The sequence below is a fragment of the Neltuma alba genome, unplaced genomic scaffold (assembly GCF_004799145.2).
Source record: "Neltuma alba isolate B1F8T4 unplaced genomic scaffold, ASM479914v2 tig00012839_pilon, whole genome shotgun sequence".
NCBI lineage: Eukaryota > Viridiplantae > Streptophyta > Magnoliopsida > Fabales > Fabaceae > Neltuma > Neltuma alba.
The window spans coordinates 43,102-66,030 of record NW_021637228.1 but is presented as its reverse complement, the minus strand read 5'-3'; the positions used below and the strand labels follow the sequence as shown (position 1 = coordinate 66,030).

At 35.3% G+C, this 22,929-nt stretch overlaps 3 protein-coding genes across 3 annotated transcripts; 2 read left to right on the top strand and 1 right to left on the bottom strand.

The window, feature by feature from the left end:
- Positions 1-3,439: 3,439 nt before the first annotated feature.
- LOC114731650 (probable lysophospholipase BODYGUARD 3) lies at positions 3,440-6,708 on the bottom strand. Its single transcript, XM_028918868.1, has 4 exons — positions 5,982-6,708; positions 5,560-5,894; positions 5,259-5,464; positions 3,440-4,006 (listed from the first exon to the last, which is right to left on the bottom strand). Exons 1-4 carry the CDS (start codon positions 6,526-6,528, stop codon positions 3,688-3,690), a joined length of 1,407 nt encoding a protein of 468 aa, XP_028774701.1. The 5' UTR covers positions 6,529-6,708; the 3' UTR covers positions 3,440-3,687.
- Positions 6,709-16,599: 9,891 nt separating this feature from the next.
- Positions 16,600-19,307, top strand: LOC114731658 (beta-carotene isomerase D27, chloroplastic-like). The gene is given in 9 exon segments (XM_028918878.1): positions 16,600-16,960; positions 16,962-16,999; positions 17,001-17,010; positions 17,101-17,193; positions 17,811-17,872; positions 17,974-18,032; positions 18,035-18,079; positions 18,728-18,823; positions 18,896-19,307. Coding segments are annotated over 9 exon segments (789 nt in total). The 5' UTR covers positions 16,600-16,624; the 3' UTR covers positions 18,946-19,307.
- A 1,038-nt stretch (positions 19,308-20,345) lies between these two features.
- LOC114731657 (endoglucanase 1-like) lies at positions 20,346-22,765 on the top strand. Its single transcript, XM_028918876.1, has 7 exons — positions 20,346-20,552; positions 20,658-20,867; positions 21,021-21,221; positions 21,437-21,529; positions 21,640-21,801; positions 21,892-22,003; positions 22,205-22,765. The coding sequence occupies exons 1-7, from the start codon at positions 20,355-20,357 to the stop codon at positions 22,708-22,710; spliced, it is 1,482 nt and encodes a 493-aa protein (XP_028774709.1). The 5' UTR covers positions 20,346-20,354; the 3' UTR covers positions 22,711-22,765.
- The last annotated feature ends 164 nt before the right edge of the window (positions 22,766-22,929 follow it).

Genomic DNA, 22,929 nt, shown 5'->3' with positions numbered 1-22,929 from the left:
AAAAGAGGGGAGAATAATATATATTATATATTATATATTATTATAAGTATTTTTGGCAAAAAAAAAGAATTATAAATATATATATATATCACGGGCAGGGCCAAATGGGCAGGGCAGCATACCATGCCCGCAGCCCTGCCCTGCCCATAATATGCCCAGCCCAAAATGCCCATTTTTCTTTGGGCTATTTTTTTTCCGGGCTGGGCAGGGCCATTTTCTTGCGGGCTCGGGCGGACATACCGGGCTAGCGGGCTTGATGAACAGTCCTAATATAAGTCTCAATTTTTGAGTTAGTTTTGATCCTAAATATAAGATTCATTTATCATATTTATTATTTTTTTTTAAAGTACCCCTATAGATACTCTCTCAACTATAATCAAGTGGAAGAGATAAAGGGGTATTAAAGAAGATGATTATGGTGTTTTAGAAAAAATGTATCACTTTGCTTATAATTAACTAATTTACCTAACTTCTTTAATATAATCAAATTAGTTAAATGGGTCTTATATTAAAGATCGGAGGAGTATAAATAACCTACTCAGTTACTTTGTTGCCTAATAATCATATTGAAACATTATAGTAATATGTTTTTTGAAAATTTAATTTTATTGATAAAAATTACTTTTTTTGCCAAACGATAAAAATTAAATTCAAAGTTATATTTTATAAGGTATATTGACTATTATAAAGGCAGGAATGTTATTTTTGCAACAATAAACATTTTAAGTATAATTTAGCAAATTTTATTTTTTACAGAAGTTATGTGAATTATTCTATTATAACCTACACATCCACGCTCAATTTCTCTCGTGTTCGACAATATTGGCTCGATATCCAACATAATGCATGCATGCTTAGATCTGTCCTCAATTGTGAAACTTTTAATTTTTTTTAATTATATATATCGATAATAAAATCTAAAAGAAAACAAAAATGCCAAAACAAAAATTCTACAATGGATACAAATGTGAGAATCATCCCTAAATATAGTAGATAATTATACTTATACATAGATTAAGGAATTTATTTTTGTCTGATTTGTTTTCTAATCTATCTATTTCTAATGAAATAAGTATCTTTTGTAAATATCTTTTATTAAGGTTGGGGAGCAAACCATTAGAAAATGATGTGTTTTTACTAACAGGTTAGGTCTAGCGAAATGAGTTAGTCTTTCATGATATGGTGAATTAATGTTCGAATCCTTATTAAGAGATGTGCTCATATTTAATGTTCGATAATATCTCGAACATAATTGCTTCTAAAAAGAAGATAGCTGTACTTAAAAAAATATTTTTTACAAGGGAATATTATGGCACAATCCCCTATAATGGATTTAATCACTAAAAAATTTTATAAGAAGATAAATTCTGAAATAGCATAAGATAATAGAAGCATTTTAATACTTGTTATGAGATTTTTAGTGATTGTTTGTGTAAGAGTACACATTATTTTTCTTTCTAAAAGAATTTTTTTAAAAAATTTATACTACTTCTAGCCTTGAATGTAAAAAATAGTTGGGAGTTAAATTTGGTTCTAAATATAAGATCTCAATGTATTTTGTCTTTCAAATTTTTTTTTTTCAAAATATCTTTATCGATTGTAAGGGAATTCATCAACGGGTAGTTCTAATATGCATGATCAAACAGGGTAATTTAGAAAAATCAATATATACTTGTTACAATTAACTAACTTAACTAATTTTTTTAAAATTAATTATGTAGCTCTTATATTAAGTATGGAAGATTGTATAATCATGAAATGCGTATTATATTTAGAACATGTACTAACAAAATTATCTATCATATTTGGGGAGGCACTAGGAAGTAGGAACATTAGCAAGAGCAAAAATTACAATAAATACACATGACCGTTATGGGTGAATGGATTAATAAGATGGGTTGGAGCAAGGAATGAGCCAGATGCAGCCCGAGAGCTTCGTGATGCCAACCATTTGTTCTTTTTCTTTTATGGAAAAACAAAAACAAAACCATTAATAAATGGTTAGGCGTAGGCAAGAAGACAAGAAGATGAGTAAATGGTAGGAATGGCCATAACTTGGGGCAATCACAAAGTGGGCACTAATAAATATTCATTCGAACCAAAACGTGTGTGACACATTGCCCCAATTGGAAGGGGAGCTAGGTAGGTTTGAATTTAAAGTGGTCTCATCTTCTCCAAAACCCTATCTCCTTTCTTCACCAACATCCCCTCCCCACCAACAATTAAATCCCCTCTTCTCTTCTTCCTCTTCTTCTTTCAGGTCCCTCTACCTACATTTACTTTTCAAGACTAATCGTCTTGTAATCTTAATGGTACGAACAAAAAGTTGTTTAAACCCCTCTTCATTTCATTGCTTGCCTATTTCTATCTCTGCTCTGTTCTGTTCTTGAAAAAACACAGCATTATTTACAATCGCAGCAGAAATAGTTCATGTAGATGTCAAGTTATTAACAAACTAGTGGGCTGATTTGAAAATATGGAGGTTGAAAAAGAGCATACATACATACATACATATATATATATATATATATATATATATATATGGCGGCAGCATTCTAATTTTCAGGCGTATTAATAAAAACATACCTGTAAAAGTACTGATTAGAGATGATTATTAATGTATTATGTACGAGCATTAGGATCTGATTTAAATATGTTAGACTTTTAACTACCGGACGTAGGGACAATGACGAGATTGATGTAAAATAGTACAAAAACCACAATAAGGTGTGCCACGTGTTGAATGCTGCATGTCTTCTGTGTAAGGTTACCTAACGATTTTTATTAGCCTCCGGATTGGAAATTGTCCAACGTGGGTGACTAGAATCTGACAAAATTTGACCCAAACCACACACGCCAACGACCAACCTGACTTCAAAGTACTGTACAGCGTACAGGCCCATAATTAAAACCATAAACCAGAACCCTTAACCTTAAGGGGAAGGAAAAAAAGTTTCAATGGATAATAAAGTAGCATCATCAGAATCACAAGTAACAATAATGCAGTAAGTTACAACTACATATAACAGTAAACTAAAGTAAATTGTAAACCTGCAGGTGGTTGCTGATACAATTAAATGACCTCGCAGCATTCAGTTACATATGATTTATGAAACAGAAATGGTCGCTGGATGTTGGTGAACAGGGTTTGAATCTATGAATGACAAGAGTGTACAGATTGACATTGACACAATCAGGTACATATATAGTAGTTCTTTGATGTGTCTGAACCATAACGCTCAATTTTTAATACTGGGTTGGTGTGGAGGCGTGTACATGAATAAATGTTATGGCCATGACTTTCAACAAACACAAAATGGGCGCTAATAAATACTCATTCGACCTACCAACGTGTGATATGGTCGCATCCATTTTTGGATTTCCATGTGATAAAGCAGTTAAATAAAGGTAGAGCTACTCAAAACAAAATAGATAGATATATTTCCAACGCATATTCATTCATTATTGTTTCCTTCTTTAATTGGTTGCAAGCCTATTATATATTGCAGTAGCTGGCACCCATCACATCTTGGAGATCACTCAGACGCTAGCTTAGCTGTAAGAGAACAATATAGAGAACAAGAAAAATGAACAGGAAAAAGAAAGAAAGAAAGAGATGCGTAGTGATATATTGCCACAATTGGAGATGGAGATAGCTAGGTTTGGTGAGTTTAATGATGACGACGATCAAGTGGTGGTCCAGATTTGCTCGAGTTCTTGAGCGAAAACTTGCTGTCGACCAACAACGATGGTAATGTGGTCCTTGTTATCGATGACATTAACGTTGGCACGAGGGATTCTTGTCTGGAGCTCGTGGCTACATTCGGGAGGGATGAGCTCGTCGTCTTTGCCGTGAAAGACGGTGACTTTACAGTTAAGGTTGTCCCTCACGGCGTCCAAATAGGCTTCCATCTTGCCGGCGGTGCCACATATGATGTTGTGAAGGGTGTGCCAGGCTGCGTTGTGAGTGTGACAGAAGAAACCTTCCATTAAGAATGTCCTTAACCTGTGGTTACGATTCATGAATTATAAATCAAACCACCCAAAACGCGGTGTCAGAATCAGTCTCATAATAGTAATAATCATAATCAGGCCAATTAAATGCCACCTATGCTATTGTCAAGATCAAAATTGCCACCTTTTTCTATTCTTTTTTGACTTGCACTTCCCATGGTACCCCATCTCTGTCTCCACCTTAATTCCCATCCTTCTCCATGATAAGACAGTGTGGCCCTCATGCTTGTATTAACTCTCCTCTATTTAATTCCTACACTATTCCCCTCCTATATCCACACACACTTCACCACCCAAATTTAATCCAAATTGTGTGTGTGTGTGTGTGTGGTGTGAGATTTTTGCATCAATCTTTTTAGTTCTTTGACATGCATAATTTGCTTGGCTTCTCATTGGGGATTAATTAGTTCTCATCTATAAAATTTTAAGACCACATATGAGATAAGACAATAGAAATATAGGAAGGGTAATGTGTACTTTTAATCTTGGCTCTAAGTTTAGGCACATCTTTTCTATATATGTGTCAATTTCTTTTTTTTTTTGTTGTTGAAAAAACTACTTGTTTGAAAATTTTAGTGGCCGAAATGACATGAATTCAAGTACCGGTACTTTCTGTATTTGAAATCCTATACAATACTAATACTTTCTTGTATAAAAACATTATAAGTCTAGCGAATGGTTGGCAAAGAAAAAGTTAATATAATCTTTGATCTTTTAAATTTGTCTTTATTTTGTTTTTGGCCTCTCAAATTTTAAATCATAAGTTTTTGTCTCTCAAGAAACAAAATGATGTGAGTTTTTATTAAATTATAGGAACCAATATCCTAGATAAAAAGAAACTTGAGGCATCAAAACTTATAGTTTGAAACTTGAGAAAACAAATCCAAAATAAGAACAAACTTAAATGATCAAAATTCATATTAAGCCAAAAAAAAAAGATGAGTGAGTCTAGCGAATGAAATTTTTAAATAGAAACTTCTCATCAATTTTCTTTTTCGAATTATTGTAAGATGTTACCTCTGAGAGGATATGTAGCGAAAAGAATCAAAATCAGTGTAGTTCAATTGTTTATAAATTTGTGGCCGTTGGATCGCCTAGATAATTTCTGAAACATATTTAGCATCGTTGGTAGAGATGGTCAAATTGAAGTGATACGAGGACTAGGGGGGGGGAAAAAAAAAAAAAAAAGAACCAAAATGCGCGTAAGCAGAAAGGCGGAAAAGTGACAGTTTATAGTAGATGACCTGTTTCGGGTGATGAGTTTGGTGAGAAATTCCCACAGGCGGTGGTTCTTGCAGATGACGAAGCAAATCAATCGCGTAATGTGCTCGTACCAGCACGCCATGGACGCCCCGAACGCGATCGGCGGCCACACGCGCCGCGGCGCCACTCTGCTCATTACATACTGCGTCGCCTGCGCCGCCGACGCCTTCGGCACCGGATAAAATGGCTGAAACATCACAGATTTAATTAATGAAACATGAGAGAGAAACAAACAAAGATGTATTAAATGAACGGAAAAAAGTAAGAGAGAGAGAGAGATACAGGGGCAAGGAGGGTGAGGGACTTGACGGAACGAGGGTATTTAACGGCGAGGGCCAGCGCGAGGATGCATCCCAGAGAATGAGCCACAATGTGGAACGATTGAAGCTTGTAAGGCTCTAACACCGACGTCTCAATCATCTCTAAATGCTCTCTCAGTGTGTATAGCGACTCACTTGGCTTCGGACTTCTTCCAAACCCAAGCAGATCAACCGCAAACAACCTATAACTCGACTTCACCTTGCCGGAGAAGTTCGGAAACAATGTCTCCGCCCAGAACAACGACGACGATATAAATCCATGTATAAACAACACATCTTCTCCTCTTCTCATCCCCCCTGATCATTCACACATACACACTTATCAGTCAACTCCGACTACTCTAATCAGTAAATAGAAAAATATTTGATATTTATGTTTTGAACCTGTGGTCATGATGGGTCCTTGAGTTCTGACGAAGAGTTTGCCTTTGGAAGAAGGAGAGATCCAACCTGTGCATAGCGTGCAATCACAGTCGGACCATCTGGCGGTGGCGGGGTGTTGGCCGTGCTGTCTTCTTCCGAGCATCTCGACGATGGTGGAGTTGACGGTGAACGATGTATTGCTGTTCTTATGAGAGGAATCAATGTGGAGGCGTTTCAACTGAGACACCAAGGAAGGACGAGAGAAGAGGGTGTCGGAGATATCCTCAAGCTGCAATATCTTCGAGGAGGTCGTCAGAGACAGGATCTTCGACTCGCCGCCGTGCTCCGACACCAAGATATTACCTCCTCCGCTTCTGATGGCTTCCTTCGCAGATCCCGACGAGCAATAACAAGGCTTCCATTCTCCCTCCACCACCAAATCCACCACCTTAAACACCACACAAAGTACAATATCTAGAAGATCAAGAATACAAAACACAAACCAGCTCACTCCTTTGTTTATCACTCTCCCACTTGATGCTACAATCCTCCTCGCCGTGTCCCCCATTTTCTCATATAATTCTAACAGTGTGTACTGTGTGTGTGGGTGTGGAGGGTGCTTAGTACCGTTCTGTTTGTTCCAGAAAGCTTAATGAAGGGAAGAGATAGAGGAGGGCTTCTTCGTCTCTTACACTCGTACACTACCCATGCCCGTGTTTCGAGGTTTCTGATCAAAGCGTGTGGAAATGCCTTTCTTAAAACTTAGAGGCAAAAGCCAAAACCCAAATACACCACCGCAACACCACGCATAACACAAACACATGTATTTAACATTTGTTGGCCAATAAAAAAAAAGTAGTTGGTGGTTGAACCTCCTCTCTCCCTCTCTCTCTCTGGAGAAGGACACTATTATGGGTTGGCTAAATGTTTTTACATGACCCACGAATCTTAGAAAGTGATAAAAGCAATAAAGCAAATTAACATATTAATAAAGTTAGCCAAATCCCACGGAATTAGTCACTTTCTTGCCAATTTGAAATTATATATAGGCCACCGTTTTTCATTCCTACTGATTTTCTTGACCTGCAATTCATCGACGCAGGGCAAAAACAAAAGCCTACCTCATTAATATCAACGGTTACGTAAATTCAAGATTATTAAATGGGTCAATATAATAATTCCACCCTCTGCCATTCAATGCAATCTGTGTTTGCCACATGAACCACCATGCCTTTAGGTACCGATTTAATTACCACTCTTCTTCCTCTCAAACTCCTGCCACTGTTTTAAAGGCTTTTCGTCAAACTACAAAGACTTTTCTTTCATGTTCTATTTCTTGGATATTTCTCTTTAATTTTACCGGGAAATACAACGACACATGGATTGTTCAGAATGTACAGCGCCTCATTTTTTTTTTTTTTTAAAGGGTTATCCCTCACTTTATTTTCAACTCATCAAATTTCTTTGTCCTCCCATCCTCGCACTGTTATGTTAAAGTAATTCTACTTATTTAATTTTTCACATATACAGAATATTCTGATCTCTTAATAACAACAGAAGTACAGAAAGATAATTAATTTGCTTGTACAACAGAGTGGTCGTCTCCATGTAATTATTGGAAATTAGCAATAGCAGACCTCAAATAGCACAAGAGATGAGACTAACAAGAAGCGTATCTGATAGAGTGAGGACCTAGGGTTATGTGTGATATTTGCACCACAAACTAATTTTTATATTTAAAATCAGACTGTATGGCTAAGGACGGAACAGGTCAAGCGGCCTATCAGAGGCCATAACCTGACTGTTTCAAAAGAGAAAAAGGCTTAGATTTTTTGATGGCTTGTTTAGCCTAATAAGTCAGGTCTAGTCATTTCAAAATCCTATTAAGCTTGTTAGGCTTGCCAGTTTATTTATTTTAATTTTAATTTTTATTTTATACTTATATCTAGTTTTATTTCAAATTTTAGTATATACTTATAATCTGTTTTCAATAATATTAACCGTAATTAAGATTTAAAATATTATTTATGATATTAAAATTAAATCAAAATAATAATAAAAATAATTAGTATGTAGTATGTATATTTGACCTTTTTTATTAGTCTATGTATTTTTTTTCTGCATTTGAAATTGAAAATTTTAAAATTACAAGTTTTTTAAATAGGCTTAGGCTAAGCCAAGCCTTTATAGTTTATACAGATCAAGCTCCGTTTCAAAAAAAAAAAAATCTATAACAGGTCACAAACTAAGCTTAGACCAGCTTGTTAGTAAACAAGAGTGGCCTGTTAAACACAACCTAACATGATCTGACATGTTACCACCCCTATGCGTGTTCGTACAGATGTTTGTATAATACACGTTATAAGGCGTTCTTCATTGTAAGATGCTGGGCTAGTCAGATACAAGCGGGATAGAATATTGATTGACGAGCCTAACGGATTTTTCTTGTTCATTTGCGAGTCTTTTTTGAAACTCACCATTGCTGATGAAAGATTCGGTAGTCTTTTACTCTTTCTTTGCATTTTTTTGGTTTTTATTGATAACTTTCTTTTCATATTGTTTTTTTTTTTAACTGAAAGGATAAACACTAACTATTTGAAGTTATAAACAGGATTGAATCCATGACTTTTTACTTATAAGAAAATGTCAATACCATTAGACTACATGCCCTTTAACTCTTACCATATTATTTAAAAAAATTCGAGAATATATATAAAGTTTTAGGTCATGGAGAGGCTAGCTAACCTGTAGCTAGGCATAATAATAGCTGTTACATGGTGTGACGAAAATTACACATGCACTTATATGAAGTATTACATGCGTAACTTTTTTTCACAGCTCCTAATATGGACTTTGTCAAGTGGTTAGATTCACTTTGCACCAAGTAATGTTTAGCTATAAGTGATTAGATTATTACCTCACATCATGTTTTTAGAAAGATTTAACAAAAAGGCACGTTAATCAGGTAGTTCGATCATCAGGTTTTGGCCCAAAAGAAAAAATGGTTATTTAATTAATCAGGCTTACTTCATATATAGATGCCATCTAGACTGATAGTAAAGATCATTTGATGATTGCTGATGGTTTCATTTAGGCTTTTTTTCCCCTAATGGTTTTAACCCGTCTGGTTTTTCGAAAATTTTAATAAGACGATCTACAAATCATAGTACAAGGCTTTTTAACTTGTTTGATGCCACGTTGCCAAATCAATTTAACAACTTATTACGAGACAAAACTATTCTCACGCTATTATGGTTAAAACATGGTTTTGGCCAAATTCAACACATTTTCAAACACAAGCACATTGGAGCACATGTAAAACAATGTTGTCATTAATCTTAAAATATATTGCGTAGAAAGGAGGGAATTGTCATTAAGGGGATAGGGGAGCAAACAATGAATCTATGGGACATTACTTGCCTGGGAATATCTGGAAAAGGTTTGATATCGATGATGCAAAAAGGATTAACTTTTTAATAATCGGATGAGGTTGGGAATTGGTTTGTTGGAGAAGAAATGCGTTACGAAGGTACAGAGACACCCAGACAAAAGGAAGAGTTCCAAGATTTTTATTTCTCGCTCTGAAAAGAAATGCAATTTGATCTCCTCTAGCCATTTTGTCTTTAATCCACTCGTTATTCATCGCTTTACCTTCTATTATATTCATGTTTTGGATCAGGTTGCTGTTTACAGGGCCTAAATTTAGGTTCCAGTTAAGCTAACCATAACTTTAATTTGTTTGGTTTTCCCAAACTCATATTCTGATTTCTGAACATACATCTGCCCAATTAATGTTAAATATCTCTTTAAGTGTTATTTAAGGTTGCGAGTTCAATCTTCGTAGATATAATGGGCACTTGGGTTCTTTCTATTGGTGAAAAATGACCAAAAAAATTTCTCTATGAGTACTGAAGTACGAGGTTGTGAATTTGACTTCCATGAGCATAATGGATGCGTAAATTCCTTTTGTCATATGAGAGATAAGAAGCAAAATATCTAGGATGTATGGAGTTAATAAGGTTTAATTACGAGGGTGTTGAGGTTGAAAATTATATAATATATAAAATACTCTCTTTCCTCCTATATAAGTACATTTATATTTATATACTAATATACAAATTATGCAAGATGTGGTAAAGTATTAGGTTTCTTAATTATGATTTAGAATATTTCACTAGTTAGGGAATTGTGCTAATCTAGCTTTAGCAGAGACGTAACGGGCTGGAACACTCTTTATTTTTTTTCCTAGCTAGGTTGGATCAATTTCGATGATGACTTTGTACAATAATTAAAAATGGTTCAAATACGCAAAACACTCTTACATTTTGAGTCAATTTTGTATAACTTTTCTGATTTTTAAAAATTTAAATTAAAAATTTGAATCTTTTTTATTTTGATTATTAACCTCATTACTGTTAAAATTACCGTTAAAGTTAACAGTATCTACCTTATCAAAGTTTTATATTTTTTCTATTATATGTCATGTCATTTAAAACATAACACTTGACATTTGACCAGTAATTTTAAATAATTTATACTTTTTTATTTAAAAATGACTTAGTCAAATAAATATTTCAAATATTTTTTAAGTACTTAAATATTTTATATTTTCTTAGTATTTAAGTATTTTATTTTAAGTATTGAAAAAACACTTAAAAGTATAGGTCAAATGCTAAGTGTTATTTTTTAAATGATGTGATATATAATAAAAAATATTAAATTTTTGACATGGCAAAAACTGTTATTTTAATAAAATGGGTTTGATAATCAAAATATGAAACATTAGGATTCTTAATTTAAATTTTTAAAAGTGAGGGAAGATTATGCATAGAAGTGGCATAAAGTTTGGGGAGATTTTTTATATTTTGGTCATTAAAAAATGATATGCAAGTTGATGATCCAGCCAGTTAATTAGGCAAGTAATTAATAATCTCATAATCACACCTCAACGTTGATCATTGACTTGACTATATGTATTTATATTTATTTTGAACAGAAGAAAGAAGACAGAAATTAAACCTGCAAAACGGGGAAACTGAGGAATGGTTTTGGGTAAAGGATACAGTATTTTCATTGGCCTGAATCTTCGGTATGTCATCTTGCTCATTTCAAAATACTACACCCGGTCCGTGATATGTGCTATTCTTCCGGTCTTAAATATAAAATCGATTTTGTAATGTAAATTACACTACAAAATAGGTCTTATATTTAGGACTGGGTAGTAATTTTTTTTAGATTTAATTACTTAATTTGAATAGGTTAAGAATGTTAATTAAATTAGTTAATATGATATGTTTTTTCTAAAACACCTAAGCATTTTTCTTAATTTCCTCATTTCCTCTCCCACTTGATTATTGTTTGAGAAATATCACTAAGGTTAACTTGAAATTTTTTTGATAAACATGTGAAATGGGTTTTATATATAGGACTAATATCAACTCTTTAATTAACTCTTATATTAAGAACCGAAGGAGTATATAAGAGTTGGTTAAATGTTTGGTTTGGTCCTAAATATAAGATATTAATGCCCCCATATTTATCAATATTTTATTAATATATTCCTATTAATTGCATGTGTTAACAAAGTTTGCATCAAGTGGTAGTTTCAATGCAAATGATTTGAGAGAGCATTTTAGGGAAGTCAGCATACATTTTTTAAAAATAAGTAACTTAGTTTTTTTAACTTACTAAATGAGTTAAGTAGATTTTGTGTTAAAGATCGGATGTAATATTTAATGTAGCTTGCACACACATGTATTTCTATGCATATGTCATCATGATCATTGGATGTTAGGCCTTAATTGACAAATTTAAATCATTCCCTCATTATCTAGACATGCTTAATTTGTTTCATTAACTAATCTTGTATCACCTTCGGTCCTTGCCAATCCATTTTATCTGTCATATTTATCTATTTTTCTAAAAGTAGTTTTGTAATAGTTTCATATTTTAAGGATTCCATTAAATGATAGTTATAGCTAATGCACATAATTAGCAAGGACATTCTATGAAAGACAACACCTAATTATTACAAATAAGTAACTTATTAAAATTTTCTAAGCTATTCAGATTAGTCAATTAGTTCTTGTATTAAGGATTGGAGGTGGTATTATATACAATCAGCCTTACATAGTAGAGAATTGTAAGCGTGGCCATGATTAATTACAAGCATAAGCTGCTTAATGACTTATATCTCATCAAAATTAATGGGATTAAGGTGTATTCAGGACCTCAAAATATTTTCTTGAGTGCACCTAGCACCTTGAAGTGTTTTGTAATGCGTTCAGCACCTTGAAATATTTTTCAGGTGCGTCCAACACCCTAAAATATTTTTTTGTATATCTAACTGGATGTACAAAAAAATATTTTAGGGTGTTGGACATATCTAAAAAAATTATTTTAGGCTAGATGCATTAAAAAAGTACGTCAGGGTGCTGGACGCACCTCAAAAAAATACTTCTAATCATTAGATGTATCACAAAATATTTCAGGATACGGGATGCACCTGATAAGGTGCTAGATGCATTTTAATCCAAGTTAATATGATTTTCTTCTACATCTTCTCTTATGAGGATAGCTGGATATTTTTTTATTGATATGTTTGCAATTACCAAATGTTTAAGGGAGCACATTTCATACTCATTACAATGATGAGAATGAAATGCTCATCTTAATTTGGACCATCCACGTTAATTTTGGATGGTCTAGATTAAATTTAATTTTTGTATATATTTCAATTAAATTTTTATTTTAACATATACAAAATTCAAACTAAATAATCTTATAACTAAACTAATGTTTATTTGAAAAAATAAATGTATCATTGAAAAAATTACATATTAAAAATTTTAAATCTGAAACTATGCACCCATCTCACATTTTAGAATTGTTTTATAACAATGAAATGAGGAATTACTTTGGGACCTATTAAGTTAGAGAGTGCTAGGCCTTAGTGCCAACAATTTCTTTCAAGCTTAATTAGCCTCTATCCATTACAGTTTTTGAGTGCAAATTTGATTGATGGTGAATTTTTTTTTAGTATACAACAAAGACCTTTGAATATATATAGTATAAAAAATAACGAATTAGCAACAAAATTTAACAATGGAATTCTTGTAATGAATCAGTTTAGCAATGAAATTCTGTCACTATTTAATTAGTAATGGTCTCTTTTGTGATGAAATTTACAAATTTTGTTATTGATTCGTTGTTTTTTCCCTTCTCTTTTTGTAGTAATGTATTTCTAAAAGTCAAACCAAGATAACAATAGTAGTAATTTTCATGAAGTGATAATTTAAGGTTATACTCTTGTCCACTAAAGTGTGAATGTAATGAATTTGGATTTATGAATGATGCGATGATGAGCGGCACATATGTTTGTTTTGAAAATGTCCCAACGACCTTAATTGGATCCCCGGGCCGTCCAATCCAAGCAAAGGAGCCTCTCAGACTCTTGCACGTTCAACTGTGAATAGGGAGGGGGGGAAAAAAACCACCGAACAGTTTGGCCCTCAGTTATTAGTACACATGATGGTAGTGACTGATAATGACCGTGAAATTAATGGGAGTCGCATTAATCACATTACCAAAAATGAATCTTGCTACTGTGAAGAAGTAATTAAAAGAGTCATGCATGGTAACTTCAGAGCACACAGTACCGCACTGATAAATAATAAATAGGGAATAAAGCGGTTGGAAAAGTCAATAGAGGGTTAGGCGCCCCAAGCAAACAGAGACACATCACAGATGAGTTTGGTCATTGATCGGAGAATTATGCGATGTTGTTTAATTGGTGCAGAAGGATAGAGTCAAAGTAGTCCCTCGTGACTCACACATGAATGCCCACTCAACAATATGAAAGATCATAGGAACAATGAAGAATCACACTGAGCCCATCGTTGATATATACTAACCCTGATACTAATTATAAGATTTTGTTTATAAGTTATAAACGAGATCTTATAATTAAGATCGGAAGTATGTATATATACACGCGCCTCTACCATTGCTTAGAAATCACAATATCTTTTTGGATTTCTGCTTATATTTAGACTTTTTCTTTCCAATGCCCGCTCTTTCTGTCTCGTAATTCCTCTTATCCTTATTGTAGGGCACTTCTGACTAATTCTCGCATGCTAAGTGTAACATGGCAGTTAAGTCAATTACTTTGTTTTAAATCGATAGGCTTTTCCAACTCTGACCTCTTTAAACGATGTGATTGGAACTTTTCAATTTTAACCCTCAATTAACTAGTGACGAGAGTAAAATGGGACACACAAAAAAGTAATGAATATGAGGCTGTGGATGAATTGTATTTGGGATAAAAAAACTGTTTCTAAAGATGACTTATATAGTGAGGACATGAGCAAGTTGTAAGCAAGGGCTTCTGGTAAAGACGGAGAGAACTTTCGATATTGCTGACGTGGACGTGGATGTGGACGTGGACGTTGACTGTGTGTGAATGAATTGCTGTTATTATTTATTGATACTGCGCAACTGCATGCATGCATAGTACTATATATTTGGATATTTTGATTTGATTCATCACTGTTCTGTTTTAAATGAGCGGTGAGTTATTACGAGGAGGCTGTGTGTGGCTGGCTGGCTGGCTGTCCTTAATATCTCCAAGAATTTCTGTAATTGTTTGTCTTTTTTTTATTGGTCTCATTGTATAGTGTTGTTCGTTCATTCTTCCCTAACATTACTAACCATATGCATCTGTCTGTTTTGTTGTTTTTTGCTTTTCTGGTAACGAGCCCATGTGCCTCCTCCATCTCCACACATGCTCTTCTTCCAATCTAACACTCTTTTTAATCCCTTCTCCCACTTCGCTTATTCTTCTTCCTCCATTAATGCATTCCCCTCCTAATAATTATATATAGCTCTCTCTCTCTCTCTCTGTGGAATGGAAGAAGACTAGATTCCTAATAGCCAATAGGAGCCTAATATGGCCTGACATGTTTAGCAATCCTAAAGCCTAATAAGTCAATCCTGAAGCCTATTTAGAAAACTTTTAAGATAAATAGGCTAGGCTTTTAAATCTAAAGCTTAGCTTGAAATATCCTATAGATTTGGCGTGATTAATTTTTTTAAAATTTATTTTATCTGAGCTCAAACTTGAATTCCTGTAACAGGCTCGAGCCTATTTGGTCAAAGTCTAGTATGTTTTTATCCTTACCTTCTGTAACAAATAACTACATAGAATAACTTATAGTTTTTATGTTAATTAGTGCTAATGCTAATAATTAACCACTTTGATTGAAATTCGAGCATGCATGTAGGTTCAAATGGGATAGCCAGGCCATCTCTTAATACACATATACATATTCCTATTCACAAGATTTAATTTTCTTAGCATGCTAATCAATCTTATCATTCTAAACACCCGTTAGTTTTCACTGAAGCGTTACCTCCTATAACCTATTTATAAGGAACAACTTATAGTTTACATTTATTAATAAATTATTTTTTACAAATAAATTGGATGCAGCATTATATTATGCATGGGTTCATTATAAAACTGCTCCTTATTGTTAATATATCGTTTCATGATTGAATTTAAAGCGAAGATATATACTTGAGCTTTCTATGTATTGATGGTCAAAAAATTCAGAAATTATGAGGACCAAATCATCAAATGATGAATTTTCTCTAAAACAGAAGCACTCATTTTGACCTTTTTTTTTTTTTTTAATGTTATCAATGGGCACTCAAGCCAACAAGAAGAGTGGAAGTTAGACGTCACCTCTTTAGGCTTGTTTAGATATGTGATTTATAAGTATTTTATACAAGTTGAGATAAATCTCTTTTAATATACTACATCATATTTCATAAATAATACCACCTCTAGTTCTAATTATAGAACCAATTAACTAATTTGAGGAGATTAAGGAAGTAAGTTGAGTTAGTTATTTGTCCTAAATAGGTGTTGTTTCCTTAAAATATCTTTACTAATCAATTATATTGACTAAAACTATTATTGTAAAGGGTTCCTTGGAAAAAAATGTATAAATATGAGAGACAAAGTGGATTCGGTCTTATATTTAAGACCAAAATAAAAGTCAAATAGGGTCTTATTAAAGATCGTAGTAATTAGCAACCTATCCTCTGGACATCATTTGGCATCAGCAAAGTCCTTAATAATCAACGACTGTGAGTAGCCTGTCGGGACCATCGGATTTGATCAGAGGCAGAGATTGCCGCAAAACGAGGCAATCTTCTCTTCAGTTATTGCCCGGTTGTGGGCGGCGACTGGCCGTGGTACTGGACCTGTTGATTGGGCTCATAAAATAAGTGGATTGGGTTCTACAAACTGATATGGGTTTCGCAAGCAAGACTTTTCTTTTCATGAGCTGAAAAAATGGTGCATATTGAAATCTAAAAAAAGAAGCCCATCTTTTGAGTTTTGATAGTGTGTGGATTTGTGACGATGGAGGCCCAATATGAAAGCTGCTCGAATTAGGAAGAAGTACTGGGAAAGAAAAAGAGAAGAACGGGAAACGTGAGGTTGGTTTAGCTGGGAACGTGGTAGCTGCGTGGCGTTGAAAGAGAAGAAATATTTTGTGTGGTTAAAAATCGAGCGTTGGTGACAGGTGGAAGCCTATCTAAACGTGGGCTTCCCACTTCCGAACGCAGAGTGGTGTGAAACTGAGCAGTCGGAATTCATGGCGATTCTAAGCTTCCATGGAGTACAGCTAACCGGCCCTACTCGTGCCGGCCGATATCCCCATCGGCAAGGGATGAAACCGGTGGGCGTGGTTCGGTGTGGGATTGCCGAGCCATCAGGCGAACCGGCTCCCCTGGGACAAAAGACTCGTTACAATGACGGCATTTTCGAGAAGGCATTCATGACTCTGTTTGCTCGCAAGATGGAAAAGTTCGCTCCCCGAAAGCCCAGTACTGATAACAAAAATAAGAAAGAGTGGGACTATGACTACGAGTCATTCGTGGATGTGTCGAGGCGGGTCATGCAGGGAAGGTCTCGTCTTCAGCAGCAGCAAGGTGGTCAGAGAGGTTCTCTTGTCCATGCTTCCTCCTGGTGCCTGCTCAGGTTCCAATTCCCTTCCCTTTTCTTCTTATTTCACTGTGCTTTCTTTCTAGCTTCTTCTGTGAAGTCTTCTGGTTAACTGTGTTACTCTAGTTCAGGAAATTATTCCCACCCACTAAGTGGGCTGCGGAGTTCAATGCTGCTTTGACTGTCCCTTTCTTCCACTGGCTCGTCGGCCCTTCTGAGGTTATTTCCTCTCTCTGCCTCATCATCATACCATTCTGGATTCAACATGCCTGCAAGTTCTTGTTGATGTTGATGTAGTTGTTGTTACATCTTTTAGTTCTTTTGGTTTTTATATCTTACTTTGAAGCTAAACGCTGATTAACCAAAGGTTGCTAATTACTAATGTGTCTTTTCGGTGCTTTAAGCAGTGTCAGACTCATGGTTTTCTGTTTAGGATCATGCTTTTTGTGAAGCTGAAACTATAACTTTCTTTTTTCTTTCTAATTTTGGGGGAGTAGTTAATCTTTTGTCGTTTGCTTCATCAAGTGGGGATGCTTTATCAAATCTTTTGACGTTTGCTTCATCAAGTGGTGATGCTTTATCATGAAATGTTTGTGCCAAAACTAGATTAGTAAACTTGATTTGAAATTCGTCGATTTGGCTGGGTTATTTGAGACATATACTCTATGATACGCACGTATCTTTATCAAGGCCTTGGTGTAACAAAATTTGGACTATTGGCTGATTCTTTGATCTTATTGCATGGTTTTTAATTATTTCAAGTCATCCTAGGTTTCCCTCTCTTACGACTCTGTACGGTGCTGTCACTGATATTCAACTTCTTGAGATGCATTTAGGTTATTGAAGTAGAGGTAAATGGGGTGAAGCAGAAAAGTGGTGTGCATATAAAGAAGTGCAGGTATGGGAATCAAGTGAAAATAAAATTAGTAGCAGCTGTTAATTTGTATAAAGATTGAAGCCCTTAATAATAGTTCTTCTATTCTTCTTATCAAATTCAAGGTACCTAGAGAACAGTGGCTGCGTTGGCATGTGTGTCAATATGTGCAAAATTCCTACCCAAGATTTTTCACTAATGAGTTTGGACTTCCACTAACAATGATCCCTAGTACGTTGTGAAACTCCCTTTTTTAAGGTTTGAATGCTAATTACTCCCTCCCTGGTCTTTATATAAGTCTCGTCTAAACCCTCATTAGAACTAAAGACAAGTGGTTAAGTTATTAACTTTGTCTGTAAATGAAAAAAAAAAAAAAAATCCACATTACCTCTATTTGAAAGCATGAAGTGGGGAAAAAATCCTCATTCATGATTAAGTGTACTTGGAAAAAATTGAAAAGAGTGACAATCTTGGAAAACTTAATTAATCCTCCATTAGGTGACTAATATATACTCCTCTGGTCCTATTTATAGGATAAAGAGAGAAGGTGTTTTTTTGTCTAATAGGTCACTTCATTAAATTTTTACCATGAATGTACTATATTATTCTTTATTTATTATAGTGTAGATAGTTATTTTTTTTGAAATATGTATATATTAAATATAGATAAAATTGGAAAGTTGCTATATTTTAATGAATAGTTAATACAGTTTAAGGTTTTCTTGGTCTGTGTGAAACATGTTGAAAGTGCCTTATAAATAAGACCAGAGGAGTATAGAACTATCCATTTTTTCTGTCTGATATAAAAGACTGGAGGGAGTAATAATGTTGATTGGATTTTTGGACTCCCAAAATGAAGCCTGGCTAATTTGATATCAGATTTTGAAGATATGAGTTGTGAGATGGTGTATGGCCAAGTTCCACCTCCATTTGAAGAGGATCCAGTTTCTAAACAACCCTGTTATGCTGAAATCTGTGAGTATAACCCTCCTTTTGTGATATCAATCAGAAATTAACTTACTTACAAATCTGACTAATAACTTGCAGGCTCTGTGGCAAATCCAAACTCTCCTCTCTGTCCTAAACTACAAGCATGAGCACATATTCCCAGTTGAGTCATGCATCACGAAATATCATATACATTGCAACTACATATCTGGTTCTTCTTCTTCTTCTTCTTCTCTTTCAAATAGTTATTACAGTCACAAATAGATGAGCCTTAATATTCAGCATCATATATTGTAATCATACTGTAAAGCATTATCCACTGGCACATGTCTGGTCTTTTTTTTGTTTTTTGTTTTTGTTTTATCCATTTGTATATATGTAACATAAAGAGATATATGAGGTTTTGTCACTGTGGTTTAGTGATGATGCTTGTCTGCTTCAAGGAACTGAATTCTGCGTACACAAGTTTTTCTCATCGTTTAATATCTAATTTACATGTGATGGGATTACATATCTAGGTTCATTTTTCTTAGTTAAGTTATAGCCCAAATAAGCATGACCCAACTGAATGATTGGCAGCAAATGGATCCTTCATCTGTAGAATCGGGTAATTGTGATTATACTGTGAAGTCCGGTGGTGTATAAGTTTGGACTTTTCTTACTTCATTATGCGCATTTAAGTTCCGGAAATATATTATTAGGTTAATTTTCTTGGGTGGTGATTAATTGACTTTTGGTGTTTGATAATATGACTTGACGTCCTTCAGAATAATGAAGGAGGCGTGGCCTATGAGCATCAGAAATAATTGAGATATGGCACCCAATAATATATGGGTCTGGACTCGCAGATACCCATGGGGCAATGAATTGAGGCTCTTTCTTTCAAGTTTCAACTATGGCCTATGTGTCATTAAAAATAGGCAAGCTTAGAGAGAAAGTAATTCCGTGATTAAAAAGAACAAAAGGGAAAAAACGATTTTTTTTGGTAAAGAGGAGGGGGAAAAAAACGATTTTATAGACTAAAAATGGAAGTGTTGGCCTGCAAGCTACCAAACTTTTTGTGGCAGCCCAATCAATGAGAAGCCAAGCCCTTACCATCCGTTACTGATGGCTTCTTTCGAAATTGTTTTGAAAAAAAGAATTATTTTTCAAAACGAAACAGAAGAAGAATGGGTCTGGTAATAATAATTTAAGAGAACATTTATCATTCTTGCGGGGCGGGGTACTCGTTTGCCTCTATTGTCACGCCATATTATTTTAGCGAATAATTGAACAAAAAACAACACCATAAGAGTACTAAATAATCTTTGCTTTACCTCTTCTGTCATACCAAAATCGAATTGAAGTAATGTGGTATACCCGATTGTTCAGGGTCACAAAGTAGGGAACTAATTTAAGCCTTTAGGATTTTATCTGCCTTTCCAACTTCCTATAAATTCAATTAATTCAATTCCTCATCACCATCTCATGAATAGGAATATTCTCTGCAAACCATATACTTATAGTTTATTCACTGACATTGTCTGCTTCTGCTTCTGCTTCTTCCTCTCCCTCCACAATGTCGATGTGCCTATGCCTCTGCTTCGTAATCCTCTCTGCTTCACCTGCTCACGCAGCATTCTCTTCCCAGCAATACCGTGACGCTCTTCAGAAATCCATTCTCTTCTTTGAAGGCCAGCGTTCTGGCAAATTACCCTCCAACCAGAACCTCACTTGGAGGGGTGATTCCGCCTTGTCCGATGGCTCTCCCTACCACGTCTGTGTCTCTATATATATATTCTTTCTATTTTCTGGTCTCTCGAGTCAAAAAACTTGGTGATTTGTATTGTGAAACTAAGACACATCTGATTCGATGGTTCAGGTGGACTTGGTGGGTGGTTATTATGATGCTGGGGACAACGTTAAGTTTGGGCTTCCAATGGCATTTACCACTACTTTATTGGCATGGAGTGTGATTGAGTTTGGAAGCTCAATGCAGGATCAGATTGAAAATGCCAGAGCTGCTATCAGATGGGGCACTGATTATCTGCTTAAAGCAGCCACTTCCACTCCTGAAACATTATATGTCCAAGTAAGTGAATGAGAAACCTTATCTACTTGGTGGGGTTAATTACATGAATTACACGTCACCATTGTACTCAGTTACCAACCAAATACGTAGATAGATTGTTAACAATGAACAAAGTGATGGAAAATTAAATTACATGGAATTGTTGCTGCGTAGGTGGGAGAGGCTAACACGGATCACAAGTGTTGGCAAAGGCCTGAAGACATGGACACTCCTAGAGACGTGTACATGGTGAACCCTCAAAGCCCAGGATCAGATGTAGCAGCTGAAACTGCTGCTGCATTAGCAGCTTCTTCTTTAGTCTTCAAACAATCCGACCCTGCATATTCCTCCAAACTACTTCAAGCAGCCATTCAAGTAAATATCAACACTCACCTTCTCATTTATTTTTTATTTTTTCCTGATGGGTACTTAAGTGGGATTGGAATTCTATCCCAAAAGCTATAACTATTGAGGTGGAATAACCAACCCACTCAAATATCGCGTTGAATATTTCGTTCTACTCAACATGGGATTTGGTATCCCATACTTCCAATTCTCCGTCATTTGCATGCACGTGACACACTTTTCAGGTTTTTGATTTTGCAGAACGTTACAGGGGATCTTATAGTAAGTCCCTTAATTCCGTGGTCTGTCCATTCTATTGTTCTTACTCTGGATATCATGTAAGTTCAATAATAAATACATGCTTCGTCTCCCTCTCAAGTCTTAACCCAACTCTGTCTCAAACATTTCCTAACACACACACACATACATATATGTGCGCTGTGATCAGGACGAGCTTCTGTGGGGTGCGACATGGATTTACAAAGCCTCTGGAATTAGTTCCTATATGAATTATTTACTGTCCAACAGCGACGTGTTAGAGGCAGATGATGGTACCTTCTCCTTTGGTTGGGATGACAAGCGAGGAGGAACTAAAGTATTGCTCTCCCAGGTACTTAATTATCCAGCTTAATTAGTTTCCTTTCTTTTTCTTTATATAATTATGACTCAATACTGATAACATACACAAATACTGTGACAGGAATTCTTGCAGAAGAACACTCAAGAACTTGAACTATATAAAGCACACGCTGACAGTTATATATGTTCACTAATGCCCGGATCACCAGGTTCCCAGGCTCAGTACACCCCAGGTCTGAAGAAGAAGCACTCATGATTTTACAAATTGATTTATTAAGCTTAAGAGAAGTAATTGAAATAATTAACGAGTTTTGCAGGTGGGAATTGATTTATTGAGCTTAAGAGAAGTAATTGAAATAATTAACGAGTTTGCAGGTGGGAATTGATGTACTAAGCTTAAGAGAAGTAATTGAAATAATTAATGAGTTTTGCAGGTGGGCTTCTTTACAAAGGCAGCACGGGCAATATGCAATATGTTACATCGACGAGCTTGCTGCTCTTGACATACGCAAAGTATCTGAGTTCGAGCTCCACCGGAGTGCTGTGTGGCGGCTCCACTGTGACGGCTCAGAGCCTCGTCGGACTGGCCAGAAAGCAAGTTGATTATATTTTAGGGGATAATCCGAAGAAAATGTCGTACATGGTGGGTTTTGGGGATAGGTATCCAAAGAAAATTCATCATAGGGGTTCTTCTATACCGTCCATTCACGATCACCCTCAACGTGTTTCCTGCATCGACGGATATCAGTACTACTACCATTCTTCTTCTCCTAACCCCAATCTGCTGGTCGGAGCCATCGTCGGAGGACCCGACAGTTCCGACCGGTTCTCTGATAATCGCTATAACTATCAGCAATCCGAGATTGCGACTTGTATCAACGCACCCATGGTCGGAGTTCTCGCTTTTTTCTCAGCCAACGCCGAAGCCGCCGCCACTTGATTACGCATTCATGTACGGACTTTAGGATTCTGTAGTAATGAAAAAACACCTACATTATGAAAAATGGATACGAATTCCTGCATTACATCGCGGAGGCTGTAATTACTAAACTCTATAAAGTATAGTAATACCTCCGATCCTTGCACTAAAAAGAATCTTAAGAATTAGATGTCATTTTATAAAAAGATTCATCTGTAAAAATAAAAAAAAAATGACAGA

What these genes read in the sequence shown, in the direction of transcription:
- LOC114731650 (XM_028918868.1), bottom strand. Translation starts at nt 6,528, where the DNA reads ATGGGGGACACGGCGAGGAGGATTGTAGCATCAAGTGGGAGAGTGATA. An exon ending in AGGACCCATCATGACCACAG is followed by an intron (nt 5,895 to 5,981) that starts GTTCAAAACATA and finishes GTGAATGATCAG; the next exon opens with GGGGGATGAGAAGAGGAGAA. An exon ending in CCCTCACCCTCCTTGCCCCT is followed by an intron (nt 5,465 to 5,559) that starts GTATCTCTCTCT and finishes GTGATGTTTCAG; the next exon opens with CCATTTTATCCGGTGCCGAA.
- LOC114731657 (XM_028918876.1), top strand. Translation starts at nt 20,355, where the DNA reads ATGTCGATGTGCCTATGCCTCTGCTTCGTAATCCTCTCTGCTTCACCT. An exon ending in CCGATGGCTCTCCCTACCAC is followed by an intron (nt 20,553 to 20,657) that starts GTCTGTGTCTCT and finishes TCGATGGTTCAG; the next exon opens with GTGGACTTGGTGGGTGGTTA. An exon ending in GTTCTTACTCTGGATATCAT is followed by an intron (nt 21,530 to 21,639) that starts GTAAGTTCAATA and finishes CGCTGTGATCAG; the next exon opens with GACGAGCTTCTGTGGGGTGC.